The sequence below is a fragment of the Castanea sativa genome, chromosome 12 (assembly GCF_040712315.1).
Source record: "Castanea sativa cultivar Marrone di Chiusa Pesio chromosome 12, ASM4071231v1".
In the NCBI taxonomy this organism is placed as follows: domain Eukaryota; kingdom Viridiplantae; phylum Streptophyta; class Magnoliopsida; order Fagales; family Fagaceae; genus Castanea; species Castanea sativa.
The window spans coordinates 25,770,278-25,786,796 of NC_134024.1; the positions used below are offsets into that span (position 1 = coordinate 25,770,278).

At 34.3% G+C, this 16,519-nt stretch overlaps 2 protein-coding genes across 3 annotated transcripts; both read left to right on the plus strand.

Moving 5' to 3' along the window:
• Nucleotides 1–1,646: 1,646 nt before the first annotated feature.
• LOC142620920 (ras-related protein RABC1) lies at nt 1,647–5,452 on the plus strand. Its single transcript, XM_075794227.1, has 6 exons — nt 1,647–2,104; nt 2,206–2,274; nt 3,326–3,391; nt 3,638–3,759; nt 4,067–4,195; nt 5,134–5,452. Exons 1-6 carry the CDS (start codon nt 1,951–1,953, stop codon nt 5,245–5,247), a joined length of 654 nt encoding a protein of 217 aa, XP_075650342.1. The 5' UTR covers nt 1,647–1,950; the 3' UTR covers nt 5,248–5,452.
• Nucleotides 5,453–7,057: 1,605 nt separating this feature from the next.
• On the plus strand, nt 7,058–16,488 carry LOC142618806 (putative DEAD-box ATP-dependent RNA helicase 29). Of its 2 annotated transcripts, none has more exons than XM_075791834.1 (11): nt 7,058–7,467; nt 7,592–8,753; nt 8,844–8,901; nt 10,026–10,130; nt 10,616–10,658; nt 12,255–12,331; nt 12,518–12,570; nt 13,475–13,556; nt 13,712–13,768; nt 14,860–14,998; nt 16,030–16,488. In XM_075791834.1, exons 1-11 carry the CDS (start codon nt 7,092–7,094, stop codon nt 16,260–16,262), a joined length of 2,385 nt encoding a protein of 794 aa, XP_075647949.1. In that variant the 5' UTR covers nt 7,058–7,091; the 3' UTR covers nt 16,263–16,488. The 2 variants fall into 2 exon arrangements, with proteins under 2 accessions (XP_075647949.1, XP_075647950.1); XM_075791835.1 differs by having other exon boundaries at nt 12,258–12,331.
• The last annotated feature ends 31 nt before the right edge of the window (nt 16,489–16,519 follow it).

The following is a 16,519-nucleotide window of genomic DNA, read 5'->3' on the forward strand; positions in this document are numbered from 1 at the left end:
ACACAATGCTTAGAATATTTACTCATGCTCTATTATCTTATTTCTTCTACATTTTTTTTTGAAGATTTTTTATTCGTTAAAAGTCCTAAACCAAAAATTTGAAATTGATATAACTAAAAAATTAGTTAAGCCAATAATGAGTCTTCGTACTTTGTTGGCTAAGCCAATAATGAGTAACACAATTACCAACCATTTATTTACTTATTATTATCTTATTAAATGGAGTATAATTGGCTCACTATTTTTTTTCCTCTATTATTTTAGAGAATCATAATTGGTTCCTATTTCTTTTGGAAACTTTAAAAAAAATTTATTGGAAATTTCGAAAGACACTAATTACGTTATAAATCTCTTAACAATGTTATTATAAATATTTTTTTTAAAGTATAAATTACTATTACATGAGAGGAAGGAATTCCATAATATTGTACACTCTCTCTCTCTCTCTATATATATATATATACCTGTGGAGTGACCATTGCACCAGGAGTGTGTGGTGGTCATGATTTTGTACTCTTGAAACACTAAATGCGTACTCGTTTATTTATTATTATAATTGGATCACTAAATATTCTAACCCGAATAAATGATTAATTTTTTACTCAATTATAAGGGGCCAATTTGAATGAATAAATGGATTTGGATATTTATGAGTGAAAATGGCAGAGGACTGATAGATTTTTAAGATGGTATTAAAACATGTATAAATTTTAAATAAGTTACATATATAAAATAAATTATATGTATAAATTATTACAATTTGTATTAAATAATATATACACATATATATATATATGTGTGTGTGTATAATTGAATGGACCAAACAGTCGTAACAAGTTATTTTTAATAGTATTTTTTGTCGAATAATACTTTATCAAAAAAGATTCACCATTATAGCAATAGTTAAAAGTTATTTGACAAAAGCCAACATTAACGAAGGGTTAGTGATAGAGGCACAACAATTGTGGAGGGAGGCTGGATCCTCATATTGGAGAGAGAGAGAGATAGAGAGAGAGAGAGAGAGAGAGAGAGAGAGAGAGAGAGAGAGAGAGAGAGAGAGAGAGAGAGAGAGAGAGAGAGAGAGAGATGCAAAAGCCTCCGCATTCAAAGCCGGGTGGGCACCCTTAGTCCTAATGAAAATTAGTAAGCATACTTAGGTTGGGTTAGAAAATTCCCAACCCAACTTGTCACGTGTAGAAATTAATAAATCTAACCCATATGTACTAAGTTGAGTGGGCTATACTTGTATCATCTCTTGTAACAAAGTGGGCTTTCATCAACTATATAAGATTTTTTTTTAATAAATTATTATAATATCATTGTTCGCATAAATTATACTACAAATTGCTAAATTCATTAAAAAAGTAATAAAAGAAATTCAAATTTTTGGTGAGTCAAATAGATTAGAAAAATCTATCAATCCAAAACTACCTATGCTTAAAATAAAATTTCAACCCAACTCACAAAAACCCAATTTGAGAAGTTGGGTCTTGACTCTTGGGTCTAGTCGGGTTGGTGGATTACGTGCATGTGCATCCCCTAAATAAGTAAATACTTGATGATCCAATGGGCTACCAAAAAAAAACCCAAGAAACAATGCAGACGCACAGCAGTGGATAAAGACTCAATAAAAAAGCAATGAATCGGTGGGAAAAGAGAGGGAGTAGGAGAGGAAAAGAAGACTTTAGTAGCTTCAAGTGGAAGTAGATCTTTCTGCTTTCTTTTTATACTGTCTGTTTCCTTCTCTCTCTCTGCAATCCTTTTACTTTCCCTACACTACACTACACTTCACCACCATTAAATAAATATCCTCAGATCCAATTCTGTTTATTCCTTTCTCTTTTCCCTATCAACAACTCCTTCTCATAATTCTTTGTTTGTTTTTTAAATTTTTTTTTTTTTTTAATGGTGGTGGTGATTGGTTGAGTAGATATTATATATATTATAACAATGGATGCGGCGTCGTCTTCTTCTTCAAATTCGACTATGGCGGAGTTTGATTACCTGTTCAAGTTGTTGCTGATTGGAGACTCTGGAGTTGGAAAAAGCACGCTTCTCTTGAGTTTCACTTCCAATACCTTCGAGGATCTCTCTCCTACCATCGGTCTGCTTATCATTTCCCCCCCACTACTCCTTTTTTTTTTTTTTAAATAATTATTATTTAAAAAAATTCATATGTTTTATTTTATTTTATCTTATATATAGGTGTTGATTTTAAGGTGAAACATGTTACTCTTGGTGGGAAGAAGTTGAAGCTTGCAATTTGGGACACTGGTTGGTAACTCTATATATAATTCTTAAAAAAAGAAAAGAAAAAAGTTTAATGTGTTTGAAGACTCTGTTTTAGTTTGTGATGTGATGTCTCTATTCTTCTATGTTATATATACATGTTGGAAGAACAAAACCTTGGATTCACGCATCATCATTTTTTTTTATGAATTATTGGTTTAGTAAGTAAAACGCTAATCACTGGCATTGCTTAAGACACCATCAATTAATAATGGAATTTCTGTTTAAGTTTCCGAGGTATGCTTAAATTTTCAATGCACAATACAATTGAATTTGGTGATCTGTAGTACTTAATCTTGGAAATATTGGGCCAATCTTTTTTGTGGTTCTGTGGATAATGATCTACTTTTAAAGATCCCAATCATGTGAATGATTTAAGAGTTTGGGTTTGCGTGTACATTATGATTGACTTACACTTCTGCAGCAAGAAAGAGTGAAATAAAAAGATGTTGGAGAGTCGCTTGAGATGTTTGGTCATGATTAGAGGAGAGCAATTAATGCACCATTGAGAATGAGTTGATTCAAGTTGAGGGAATGGAAAAAAATAAAATGTTTGGTGTACTGAGAAAGGACATGTCAATTTAGGAAATAACGATAGTATGACTTCATTTATAATAGATTAGTGGAAAAGAATACGTATGGCCGACCCTAACTAATTTTTTGTTGTTTCTGCTGTTGTTGAACTTCTGCAGTAAAGGTTCTTATAGTGGAGTAGATCAAACCTTCCAGAAAGAGACTGAAACGAACAATATTAATTAATTTAAGAATTTTGCATATATGAGAAGTTTCAACTAAAAGAATTATGGTATAAGTGGGTCATGAATCCCAATACCTTCAATGTTCTTACAGTTGTTAATGTAATTCATTTCCTAAAACACACTACTAAATAAACCCTTATACATGCTTTCTTGGTAAGGACAGGATATTATTATCATATCTTGTTCCCATGCTTTTTTTCCCAAGTTCACATGAAGTTAAGAAAAGAGTTGTTGGGGCGTTGTTTCTGACATAATTTTTCTATTTTTGTGTCATGAAGCTGGACAAGAAAGATTTAGAACACTGACTAGCTCATATTACAGAGGAGCTCAAGGGATAATAATGGGTATGTTGATTCACCTCCTTTATTCCTCTCAGTTATCTTTTCTCTCTTTGTTCAGTTAATAAGAAATTCATGCTATGTTGTCGCTTGGGAATCAATGAATCTGAAAGATCGTGTTTGATGTTATAGAATCTGCTTCTGCAGATTGACTTGTATCCTTAAGAATGATCAATGTTGTATGAGTTTTGAAAATTTTCTCCTTCATTGGTTCTTAGCTATTGCTAAAGCTAACAAATCTTGCTGTTGTAGTGTACGATGTAACACGGCGAGATACTTTCACAAATCTATCTGATATATGGGCTAAGGAGATTGACTTGTACTCAACCAATCAAGATTGCATCAAGATGCTTGTTGGCAACAAAGTTGATAAGGTATGTCTTTATTCTTTAATGAACTTGCTCTTATAACTATTTTGACTCTTGAGAGCATCCTTTTCTTGATAAAATAATCTAAATGTTAGGATTTTACTAAGATCTCCTATTGGGTAGCAGGGTGAGCAGAGAAGTTAGTAATGAACTAGTACTTTTATTGTGATCATATTATTATACTTAGTTATTTTCAACTTTGCCTTGTCTCATGAGCTTATTAGATATAGGATTCTTGGGATGTCATGTTTATTCAAGTTTCAATTACTTGAATCAAATGTATCATGCATATTGAAGTTACCTTTCTTTTCAGGAAAGTGAAAGGGTTGTCAGCAAAAAAGAGGGCATTGACTTTGCCAGAGAATATGGATGCCTATATTTGGAGTGTAGTGCAAAAACTCGAGTCAATGTGGAGCAATGCTTTGAGGAGCTTGTGTTAAAGGTATGCAAAATACTAAAATCCTTTTGCTCTACATTGTTTTTACATTTTCATCAAATGCACTTCCAGTTGTGATTACTAGGACGGTTACCAGTTCAGTATGGATTTGGATCCGGTGGAAAACTTAATCCCATACTTTTATGAAACTTGGAAATGACTATAAGTGTTATAATAATTTTTTTATATACTTTGTTCACATCCAGATGCTGTTTAATAATAAAACTGCTTCTAATAGTAGCAGTATCATCTTGGATCCATGCTTATTCCCATGTGGTGCCTGGTCAGCATAGCTCTTGGGGTAGATGATTTTTTAGTTTAACTCAACACTTGACATCATTAATTCTCTAAGCCTCCTATACATCGGCCTTTAGAAGTGGTGCGAGGACAACACAAAAGCAAAATGCACCATATAGTTTAAGTTCATGATTAGATAAGTAATAAGGTTCTAACTTCTAAGGGCTTCGAGGAAGCATGTAAAGAACATTTTTTTTTAAAGGCATAGCATGGCACATTTGGGGACATGTTTTTTGTTACGATGTCTAAGCGAAAGGAGTATTGGTTCAGAAGACATTTGTTTAAGATGGCTTAGCATGTCAACAAATAACAAAGAGTGAATTGCGCACGTCATAACATTGGCATGTTTAATAATTGGCATGGTGACAATAAATTTTGCTTTTTTTGTTTATTTTTTCAAGCGTACTGCTAAAAGTCTTGAGCCTTCCGTGCCCATGTGCCCTGCTGACACCACTTTTAATTTGTATATATGTATAAATAAACATAAGGTGGTGAAAGAGATAATTTTTAACAGAATAACAGTGGTTGTATAACGTATGAAAAAGAATATATTCACTGGTTAGTTTGTTTTATTACGTCAATATTTTCTTGAACTTGACAAATAATCCATGACTTGTGTTGATGGATGGTACCATGTTGATCTGCAGATTTTGGATACACCTAGTCTCTTGGCTGAGGGCTCAGCTGGAGTGAAAAAGAACATCTTCAAAGAGAAACCCCCACAACCTGATGCATCAACCAGCGGATGTTGCTCTTGGTGATTGTACTCATTGTGTTTCTCTCACACACTCCCAATAAGCATTTCATTTACTTCTCTAGTTTGATCTAAATTGTTCACATGTTAATCCAATTTGGTGGAAAACTGTATATGAAGTTCAAATAGTAATGTTTGATGTGATTTGTCTTCCCTTTTGAAGTTCTAATGTACCCCATCTCCCATTTAAAGCAACAAGTGCATATTTAGTCCTTCTGCAGATGCTTTAATCAGCCATTTGCTCTGATTTAAGTCTTCAAAACCCGAGCTATATCTTCCCCAGTTCTGCCTTAGGGAAGATGATGTTTCCATTCGCCGTTATGGACTGCTGTCATGCCTCTTTCATTGCGTTGGACCTGATATAACTATTAAACAACAGCAACAAGCCAACAAATTGGGCTTTGTGTTACAAAATCAATGCACGTCGTAAAAAGAAGATTGTTTACAACTAGTTGATAATATGGTTCAGCACATTCTCAGAACTTTTTTTCCTTTTTTTAAGAATAAGTGCTTCGTCAGAATTTGTTGTCCGTTTGTTGTAGCAGAGTTTGTCTAATGCCCCTCCTCTTTTTGTTAAGACGGATTGTTTTAGCCGAAAATATTTTCACTGAGAGAAACATATACCGGTAAAATATACTATCTTGAGGTTTAGAATATTTCAAAACTAACCAACTTAGTCCTTAATTATTAAGGAGTCTCTTTTGTTTCTCTTTTCAATTTGTTTAGAGAATTTTCCTTTAAAAAAAAATTGTTTAAAGAACTCAACTGGAGTTGAACTCTTTAAGAATTGCTTGGAGACAACTTTTTGTCAAATGTTAAAAATGGTAAATAGTGGCGAGGAAAACATCAATTTTACATGGGTTTAACATATACAACTTTTGTTATGCATTAATTACAACATTTCACCTCAATAATTCTGAGAAAAATTGTCTTTAGATGCTGAAGTCGCCCGCAATGGTTGCCAAGCAAGTCTGATAAATTTCTAAATTTAGATCTAACCTATTCTTACATCCAACTTTTTTCAACCTCCTACCTTCTTGTTTCATCAATCTCAAAAGTGTGGGCAATTAATAATTAAAACAAAATCAATCAATGGAATGGGAACGAATGTGCTAACATTTGAATAATGATATGCAATAAATGGATCATCATTACAATAATTATCTCATAAATCAGATACATGTATCATCTTTCTCACAATATGTCAACACACTGTGAGAGGGAGGATATATATATCCGATACATGAAATATCTTCTAATCATAATATATTTGTTATGTTTGGTAAATGATTGCAGTTAGTTCATTTTATATATAATCATCACTCACCCATGTGTAGTTTTTGTTGCATACTTATTTATAGAACTAAAACATTAAACACTATTAGTAATATGGCAAAAATTGGATCCAATGTTCAATTGCGCTTAACTCATCTAAATGATGATCCGTATCCAATAATTAACACATGTCATCATCTGAATGGATCTAGTATAACTTAAAACTAAACACAACCCGAGTCCTTAGTAGTAAACATTATTTTTTTATATTTTATTTTTGGGATGGAAGTAAAAGTATTAATCATATTGTGAATCATTTTATTTTATTTTTTGTATACTTTAATCTTAAATATTTTTTTTTGGGGGTAGAATACTTGAATCTTTATCATAGAGTACATACAATTTCTCATAAAAGTTTTCCAACTATTCCAAACAACTGAAAATTAGGAAAACATTTTCCCCCAAAAAAAAAATTAAACACAAACGGCACCGTAAGTACCCTCCAGGGTAAACAGCCATACCCCAACCACAAAACCCTAAACCCACACCAAAACCAAAAGCAAAACCAAAACCAAAATGGGTGGTTTGGAGAGAGTTCTGGGTAGCTCGAAGGCAGAGCAGAAACGCATAGAGAAGCAGAAGAAGAAGGCCAAGTCCGGTGGCTTCGAGTCCTTGAATCTCAGTCCCGATGTCTACAGAGGAATCAAGCGCAAGGGCTACAAAGTCCCCACCCCAATTCAGCGCAAGACCATGCCTATCATTCTCTCCGGCTCCGACGTCGTCGCCATGGCCCGAACCGGTTCTGGCAAAACCGCAGCCTTCCTCGTCCCCATGCTCGAGCGTCTCCGCCAACACGTTCCCCAGGGCGGCGTCAGGGCTCTCATCTTGTCTCCCACCAGAGACTTGGCTCTCCAGACCTTGAAGTTCGCCCAGGAACTCGGCCGCTTCACCGGTTTGTTCCTCTCTAATTTGTTTTTGATTTAGGGTTTGTTTACTTTATATTTTGTTGTTGGATTTGTAGCAACTAATAAGTTCCTATTATAACAATAGATTAACAATTTGGGCTTTCTTTTCAGATCTTCGTATTAGTTTACTAGTTGGTGGTGATAGCATGGAGAGCCAATTTGAAGAATTATCACAGAGTCCTGATATCATAATTGCAACTCCCGGTAGGCTCATGCATCATCTGTCTGAGGTTGATGACATGTCATTGCGTACAGTGGAATATGTTGTTTTTGATGAAGCGGATTCTCTATTCGGCATGGGTTTCGCCGAGCAGTTGCATCAGATTCTTGTCCAGCTGAGTGAGAACCGCCAGACTTTGCTTTTCAGTGCCACATTACCTAGTGCCCTTGCTGAGTTTGCCAAGGCTGGTCTGCGAGACCCTCAGCTCGTGCGACTTGATCTGGAAACTAAAATTAGCCCTGACCTCAAGCTTGCCTTCTTCACAGTACGGCACGAAGAAAAACATGCAGCATTATTGTATTTGATAAGAGAGCAAATTACTTCCGATCAGCAGACATTGATATTTGTGTCCACAAAACATCATGTGGAGTTTCTCAATACTTTGTTTAGAGAAGAGGGAATCGAGCCTTCTGTATGTTATGGTGATATGGATCAAGATGCTCGCAAAATTCACATATCAAGGTTTAGGGCAAGAAAGACTATGTTGCTGATTGTGACAGATGTTGCTGCTAGGGGCATTGACATTCCGTTGCTTGACAATGTCATTAACTGGGATTTTCCCCCCAAACCTAAAATTTTTGTCCATAGAGTAGGACGAGCTGCAAGAGCAGGTCGGACTGGTACGGCATTTTCTTTTTTGACATCTGAGGATATGCCATACCTTTTAGATCTTCATCTATTTCTCTCAAAACCTGTCAGACCTGCACCCTCAGAAGAGGAGGTTTTGCAAGATATGGATGGAGTAATGTCCAAGATTGATCAAGCAGTTGCAAATGGAGAAACCATCTATGGGCGTTTTCCTCAGACAGTTATTGATCTTGTTTCAGACAGAGTTAGGGAAATAATTGATTCTTCAGCAGACCTGTATGCTATGCAGAAAACATGTACAAATGCTTTTCGCTTGTATTCCAAGACAAAACCCTTACCTTCAAAGGAGTCCATTAAAAGAGCAAAGGATTTACCCCGTGAAGGATTGCACCCAATATTCAGAAATGTGCTGGGAGGTGGAGACTTGATGGCTTTGGCATTTTCTGAACGCTTGAAAATGTTCAGGTGAGTGCTTCCTGTCCATCTTTATACAGGATTTCCTGATATTGTATAGCTGTAAATTTGTAACTGTTAAAAATGTTTGATTTATGCTAGACCCAAGCAAACCATTTTGGAAGCTGAAGGCGAAGCTGCTAAATCAAAGCGTCTGCAGGTAACTCTCCACTTATGCAATTTGGCCTGAGGAAGATTGTTTTAATTAATAAGTACATGCTCCTCATCTCTTTTAAAAAAATTTCATCCTTCATATCCTCCTCATCTTATTTAGAAAGCTTTCAATGTTCATATTTCTACTATAAAGTTTTGTCAATAAGCTCTAGCTCAAATGGCACCTCCTCCCATTGTAAAAGCAAGGGGTAGGATGAAGTCGTAGGTTAAAAATCCACGGGTGTATGTCTGACTTACCAATTATAAAGAAAATTATTGTTTTGACAATGAATTCTAATTCAAATGGCATGTCCTTCTCTTGTAAGAGCTAGGTCGAGTGATGGGATGGGTTCAAGACCTACTGGGTTCCTGTGTAAAACTTACCAATAAAAAAAAAAGTTTAAATTATAGTTCTATTGATGATCAAATTCTAGCCCTGTGATCTTATTAATGTGTGTATACGTGCGAAATTGCTTATGTAGTAATTGGTAAAAGCTGGGATTTACTTTGTGATGTTGTAGTATCTTTATCATCTTTGAGAACGACTTCTATCTGTTGTTATTTTGTTAGTTGCATTTATCATCTTTGAGAATGCATAAATGTACATAAAAAATGAGTTGTTACCTCTTCAATATCTTAGCTATGTTTGGTTCAACACTAGAGAAAGGAAAAGAAAAAAGGTTTTTATTTTTTTGTTTTTAATTTCTCTTGTTTTCCGTTGTCTGGTCGGTAAATGAGAAGGGAAAAAAGAAGAAGAAAGAGGGATGAGAATAATTCAGAAATTTTCCTCTTAGCCTCACTGGAATTCTCTTTCATAATCAGACTAGATTTGGGGAGAAAGTTGGTAGCAAGAACAAAATTTTCCTAGATCTTCTTTTCTTCTCTTTATTTCCTTCGATCTTCTCCACATGACCAAACAACTGAACAATCTTAATTTTAATCACTCTTTTCCTTTCTCTTCTTATCACTTATTTCATTTTCCTAAATCAAGATTTGCTAAAAATTATTTTTGTTATGATCTGGTCCTTTTTTATGCTCTATGTACACCTTTCACATATTTTTGGTTGCATAATTTCTATCAATGTTAAAAAAAAGAGAATTTATTGTATTAAGGTTATGACTTGATTGCAGGGTCCTTCTAGACAATGGGTTGATGTAATGAAGAAAAAAAGAGCTATTCATGAAGAGATCATTAATTTGGTACATCAGAAACATTCTACCAATCGCGTGGATGAGGTAAATCTGCCAAAGTAGTAAATTATGCTTTTGAAGTTTCTTCATGATGCAAATGGGGATACGGCTTTAGCAGTTAGCACTTGATCAACTTACTTATTTGTGATATATTTCTTTGTTAATTTTACTTGCCATGACTATTATTAGTCATTCACATGAGAGAGAGAGAGTATTTGTTGTAGTGATCATATTTTGGTAGGCAATTTTTCTGGTCATGAATATTTTTCAAATTTCCCTTTATGTTTATGGCTGGGCTTGAGTCTATACCGTGCACACTTGGCCAGAAAGGTAAACTGGAGAAAAAAAAAATTCAGGCCTGGTCCTGTGAACCTTTGTGGTAGGTCCAAACACTTCACTTAACTGGATGAGACAGCTGAAAATTTTAAAGGTCTATGGTATACACTTGCTTCATACTGATCAATAATAATTAACAAAGTTTCCCTAGTGTCCTGGTCTTTCTGAACTGTGAAGTCTTTTTGTATTTGCAGGAATTTGATCCTGAAATCACTTCTTCCAAGGAGGAGAAAAAAGGTGTCCAGTGTTTATAGTTTGCTCTCTCTCTACACACATACATCTATCTGTGTGAATATATGTATACATGTTTTATATCTTCACATGCTTCCTTCTACATTTATCATAGTTTTAGAAATTAGACCATTTTTTCACTCTTTGAATCTTTCTTTTGCTAAATCAAAATAAATTTTTTCTGCCATAGCAGATTCTTATAACTTTCTTGGTTACTTGTTCCTCATAAAATTTGAGTCCACTTCTAGGAACCCTGCATGTAGTTACCTAAAAAAAAAAAGGTGGGGGAGGGGGGGCTGGTATGAAGCTAATGGAGTTAACCCGTTTGATACAACTCATTTTTTAAAATTTTGAAAATTGGTTGTCTGAAAAAGTTGTTTGGTTTTAAAAAGCTGTACTTAGAAAAAGCGCAGTTTTAAATCACTCTCCCAAATGGGCACTAAGACCTTTCATTTTGTTCACAACCATTATTAATTCAGCAGAATTTTTCAAGGGCAAAAGTTTTATAGGAGTCTTATGAAAGAGATTGAGGAGTGCATTTACAAGGTATCTACCTTACAGAGACTCTTTCTATGGTCTCCAAGCTTTGGTGATGATACTGTGGGGCAGGTCCTGCTAAAAATCTGCTTGAGTAAATCAGTTGGTTGTAAGTGTTTTTTAGCTTTTGACAACTGGATTAAGTAGTTGACCTTTTAGATTATGGGTTTCCTGTAAGAAGATCCTAAAATAGGAATTTTTGGACCAAAGTGCAATACTTGTTTTAGAGGTTGAACTTTGAGAGTCAGTTGTCCAAATTTTGAACTTATTAAGACTCAGCTTGGATAATGATTTGTAAATAATCTGCTGGAACTACTTGGTTCTAGGTGAAATTTTGTTCATTTATAATTAATTAATATAAGAATTTATTTTGAGGAGAGAATATTAAAAAAATAAAAATAAAAAGGGAAAAAAAGAGTATTAAACTGAATAGGACAAGTTCTATTTTCCCCCTTATTGTCCGGATTTACTTAGCCATTTTCTTTCATATTTCTATTAGGTAAATTACAAAAAATTCACCTTACACTATCACTTGATTTATCATGTGCCTCCTAAACTTTTAAACTAAGCAATCAACCCTCTAACTTTATTCAATATTGCAAATAACCCCCTCCTTAACAAAAAGATAATTTCAATCAAAAAGCCCCTAGCTTCCCTAAAAAAAAACTCTTTCAAGATTAAAAATATTTGTGTTAAATATTTCAATATGAAGGATATTAATAACAGTAGGGCTCTTTGCAATTCTGAGTGAAGTTAGGGGGTTGATTGCTTATAACGTTTATGGGATCTATTGTAAATCGGGTGATGTTTAGGGTTTTTATTTTGCTATTACCCATTTTTCCTTGTAGAGCAAGATATGAAGTTAAAGAAAGGGAGAAAAGAAAGAAGAATAGCAATTCACCACTAACAAAAAACCAATTTCATTGAATTGGTTTTTTTAATTTTTTATTATAAATAAAAGATGTATATGGTAGTGAGAGATCTTTGAGTAAAACCTGTTTCTTGCTACACACACACACACACATATAATGAAAATATTTTGATGTGTATACTCTTTGATGTTAGAAGTTTGTGGGTCTAAGAGAAAGGCAAAGAGCTTCAAAGATGAGGAGTACTTTATCAGTTCGGTACCAACAAATCATGTAGGTTATACATCTTTTGTATATTCTAATGTTAGCTTTGCAATAACTCCTAATATTCCTCATCTTGATTGCTTGTTCCAATTTTATGTTACAATATGCTAATGTGTTATAATGTGAGCTGTAAATTGGCTCTTAACATTGAGAAGGTGGCTGACCATTAGATTTGTGACCTCATGTCATTCTCAGCATATGGAAGCAGGACTTGCAGTGAGAGCTAGCCAGGACTTTGGATCAAATAGGTAAATCTCTTATATCATCTGAGCTCATTTTGCATGATGTGTTTTTATCTACCATTGTGATGAACCCAAAGTATATCAATGTTAAGTCTCATTGCAATAAAATCTATTACTTGTCCATTTTGAAAAAAAAGAGTATATCAATCTTAAATAGCCTGGAAGTGAAAAATTGAAAATTGGAAACTGAATATGGTTAGATTAAAGACTTATTTCATGTGACTTGAAAATTGTTAATGTGAGAACATAAAACATGATTTTCATTTTCTTATTTTCATATTTAGAGAGCTGCTTATTAAAAAACATTTAGCGAGCAGCTTGTGTCTGTGCATATGCTTGGATATATCTAAGTTTTTTTTTTTTTTGGTTCAAAATACCAACAATGTATGAAAAACTATGGCACACACACATGCATATGCACACACGGGGGAAATTTAATGGCCAATGTTATGTCAGTTCTGGCATGCAACTGTCTTCTGTCTGCAGATGCTAGTGAACTTATCTGCCACATATGCAGATATGCCCAGCTATTAGCGTTACTATTTTTGCAATTGCATATTGCACCTGCTTCATCAATTCTGTGCTCCACTCTCTCCTCCCCATGTATGTGGGCAATGTTGAGCTTTACAAATTCATATCTGTACTTGTTTATTTAAAGCGATGCTATTGGCTCTACTGTTTTATGTTTTGCAATAGCATGTAGCACCTTCTTCATCAATTCTGCATTCATCTCTATACCCCATCTCTCTCCTCCCCATGTGTGGGCAATATTGAACTTTACAATTTCACAGCTGAACTTTTTTGTATAAATTGACTTGACATGATTATGTATCATGTTATTTGTGATTAGATATAGAGTCCTGTATTTTCTTACTGATTGGTTGTCTATTGACATCATTTTTAATTTTAGGTTGGACTCTGCTGTCCTAGATCTAGTTGCTGATGATGGTACGGGAATGAAGAAACAGAAATCTCAGTATCATTGGGACAAGGTACTTTAAGCCGTTAAATATTGATTATATTTATACTTATCAAAATAATGATTATCTGATTCTCAAAAAAAAGAAAAAGAAAAAAGAAGAAGAAGAGAGATTATATTTATTTAAATTATTTTTCTTCTTAACCTTATCAATCTGTTTGGTGGCAGAGGAGTAAAAAGTATATCAAGCTAAACAATGGTGATCGTGTTACAGCTAGTGGAAAGGTATTTATTTATTCTTTGAAATTATTTTGCTTTTTTTGGCTCCAGTGGCAAATTACTTATCTATGCATATAACATATTTGGCATTTAGAAGAAACATGTATATTATTATGCATCTGATTTTTGTGAGGATGAATAAGATGGTGCGTGTTCTGTTTTCAATTCATAGTATTGAACTTGCTGGTAGCATTTCATTCAAAATAAGTCTTCATTTGATGGGGCAAGCATTAAATGGTTGCCAGATCTTAAGTTAGACATAAGTTTGATATACTATGCCTTCCTACTTCCTTTCAAACTTGTTGCCCCATGTTGCCACTGGGACTATCTCAATTTTCCTTGTGTTTCTTGCACCAAAGGACCAGTCAACTGTCTAACACATGTATAATGAAGTAACAGAGTACAGTACTGTTCTGAGCATCCACAAAAGCCAATGGTTCTATCCCTCATAAAAAGGATAAATAACTGAATTTTCAGATCATGCCAGTGGAGAAACATGTCATGTTTAGAAACCCTACTTCTGCAAGGAATGGAATTTGCCTACGTGGCCATTCAGTGACTGTTTTCGCAGTTGCTGGAAGAATGTTTTGGTCATTGATGAAAGAACTTTGCAAGACACAGAATTAGTGATTTTAGCATTTGAATGACCATATGTAGGTTAACTCTGGGGCTATATTTGAATAATGCTGTTTGATTTCTCTTCCACTGCTTTTATACCTAAACATTTTTTTACCTGTTGGCATAAATTAAAAATGTGTTATTTTTGCATGTCATGTGTTTAGTGATGATCACAAAAGAAAGAAGACTGTTTTCGTCTCCTTTCTCATTTTTGAATTATCTTCCATGTATAATATTCGCTCAAATGGCATACAAGTAAAATATCTGGGTTGATGAATCCTTCTTGGTGCGTCTTAGAATATGCAATTATATAGTAGCTAGTACTATTAGGGTCTTATGCTTTTTGTCTTTCTGTCTGATATCAATGCTGTAACATGTGTTTATAAACAAATCATTTATTGTTATATTCAAAACAGAAATTGGAATTGCTTATATTCCCATCTGAGAGAATGAATGTTTTCTGTTTGTTTATGGTGTAGATAAAGACAGAGAGTGGTGCTAAAGTTAAAGCTAATAAAACTGGGATATACAAGAAATGGAAGCAACAGTCGCACAATAAAGTATCTCTTAGAGGAGCCAATAGTGAAGGGAATGCTGAGGGATCCACAAGCATGTCAGGTAATTCAATGAATTGGAAGCTCCTTGTTGCTTGCTTTATCTACACTCTTACTCTCTCTCTTGGAGTTGGTTGAATGTTTTACTGAGTTTTGTCCAGTTTTCAGTAATGCACAGTTAATAATTGCTTTGGATTGTGTCTGTGTTTTCAAAAAATATAGGGTTTTTCTTCCCCCTGGTCCCCATTTGATGATACTGATGCACTTGTTATTCTCTTGTTCTCCATTCAGACCATTTCTTCCTCACAACATGGGCCCTCTTTTAGTCTTTTGTGCTTTTATGCTTCACTTATGGATATTTGGTTGCATGGCTTGGCTTGGCTTTTTCTTGGTCTTTCTTTGTCTTTTTATGATCACAATTAAAATTAATCTCCTTTTTTATGATTAACCTGAAACAAATAGTAGGAAATGTTTGTGTTTATATCCGTATACATAAAGTCTTCATTTTTTTTTCAATAGATTTTTTATTTACTTATAAAAAAAGCAAGGTGTAAGGAAGTGAATTGTGAGAATGTATTATCACCCTTCTTTTGCGTATGTTTTTTGATTTCTCATAAACCCAGGTCCCCCCCTCCCCCCTTCTCTCCCTCAAGCCATTTGATTCTTTTCCCTTTTTTTTTTTTTTCATTTAATGAATAAAATACTGGAGTATATTAGTACAATTTGAAAAAGTTGCAACTCATTTCGTTCAATTTTCTCAGAATCAAATGGAGCATGTACTGTATATAACCAGTCTGAAAGTAATTATTGACTTAAGGCAGTCATTGGTCTTTGTCATACATCCCCATTTCGCATCACTTGGCTTTTTCCTTGTGATCTACATGGGCTGGTTAGTGAACACAAACACAAACCCAAGATTTTAGTAAATCTTACTAAATAATCACATGAAGAAAAATTACCATTCTGTTTGCTCTGTTATTGTCTACAGTTCATCACTTGTGTGTGTGAATTTGTTGTCCCTCCATTCAATGTCAAAGCATATGATTTGATGCGTCTTATATATTCCTTTCTTCTTAAACTTGCTTCTATTTTCAGGAGATCGTAGATCACAAGGAAATAATAGGAACTTTAGAGGAGGCAAGAAGCAGCATCATGTGCCTAATGCTCATGTACGTTCAGAAATTAAAGATCTAGAACAAGTTCGGAAGGAGAGGCAGAAAAAAGCAAACAAGGTCTCCTTCATGAAGAGCAAATCTAGTAAGGGTAAGAAATTTAATGGAAATGGAAATGGAAAAGGAAAAGGAAAAAGAGGAAAGGGGAGGAAGTAAAGAGTTGCTGAAGGTGATTATTTTGTGTGTTTTGGAAATCACAGTGCTTTCAGATGATGATTTTACATACACATATAGCAAGCAGAGCCTGGATAGGGGCCCGGAAAATTTTGACAGCCAATTTATGTTCTGTAGCTTTGTATTTTTGACCTTGTGGCTCAACAACTACCCTTTAAATATAATTAGTAAAATGCATTTATCTAAGTGCACATCTTTCTTTTGCCCACATCTTGGATGAAATATCTCTGTTATTTTGG

Excerpts from the sequence above, each read along its gene's own strand:
- LOC142618806 (XM_075791834.1), top strand. The coding sequence starts at position 7,092 with ATGGGTGGTTTGGAGAGAGTTCTGGGTAGCTCGAAGGCAGAGCAGAAA. Across the intron at positions 8,902-10,025 it reads CTAAATCAAAGCGTCTGCAG|GGTCCTTCTAGACAATGGGT; the intron begins GTAACTCTCCAC and ends ACTTGATTGCAG. Across the intron at positions 13,557-13,711 it reads CTCAGTATCATTGGGACAAG|AGGAGTAAAAAGTATATCAA; the intron begins GTACTTTAAGCC and ends GTTTGGTGGCAG.
- LOC142620920 (XM_075794227.1), top strand. The coding sequence starts at position 1,951 with ATGGATGCGGCGTCGTCTTCTTCTTCAAATTCGACTATGGCGGAGTTT. Across the intron at positions 3,392-3,637 it reads AGCTCAAGGGATAATAATGG|TGTACGATGTAACACGGCGA; the intron begins GTATGTTGATTC and ends TTGCTGTTGTAG. Across the intron at positions 4,196-5,133 it reads TTGAGGAGCTTGTGTTAAAG|ATTTTGGATACACCTAGTCT; the intron begins GTATGCAAAATA and ends GTTGATCTGCAG.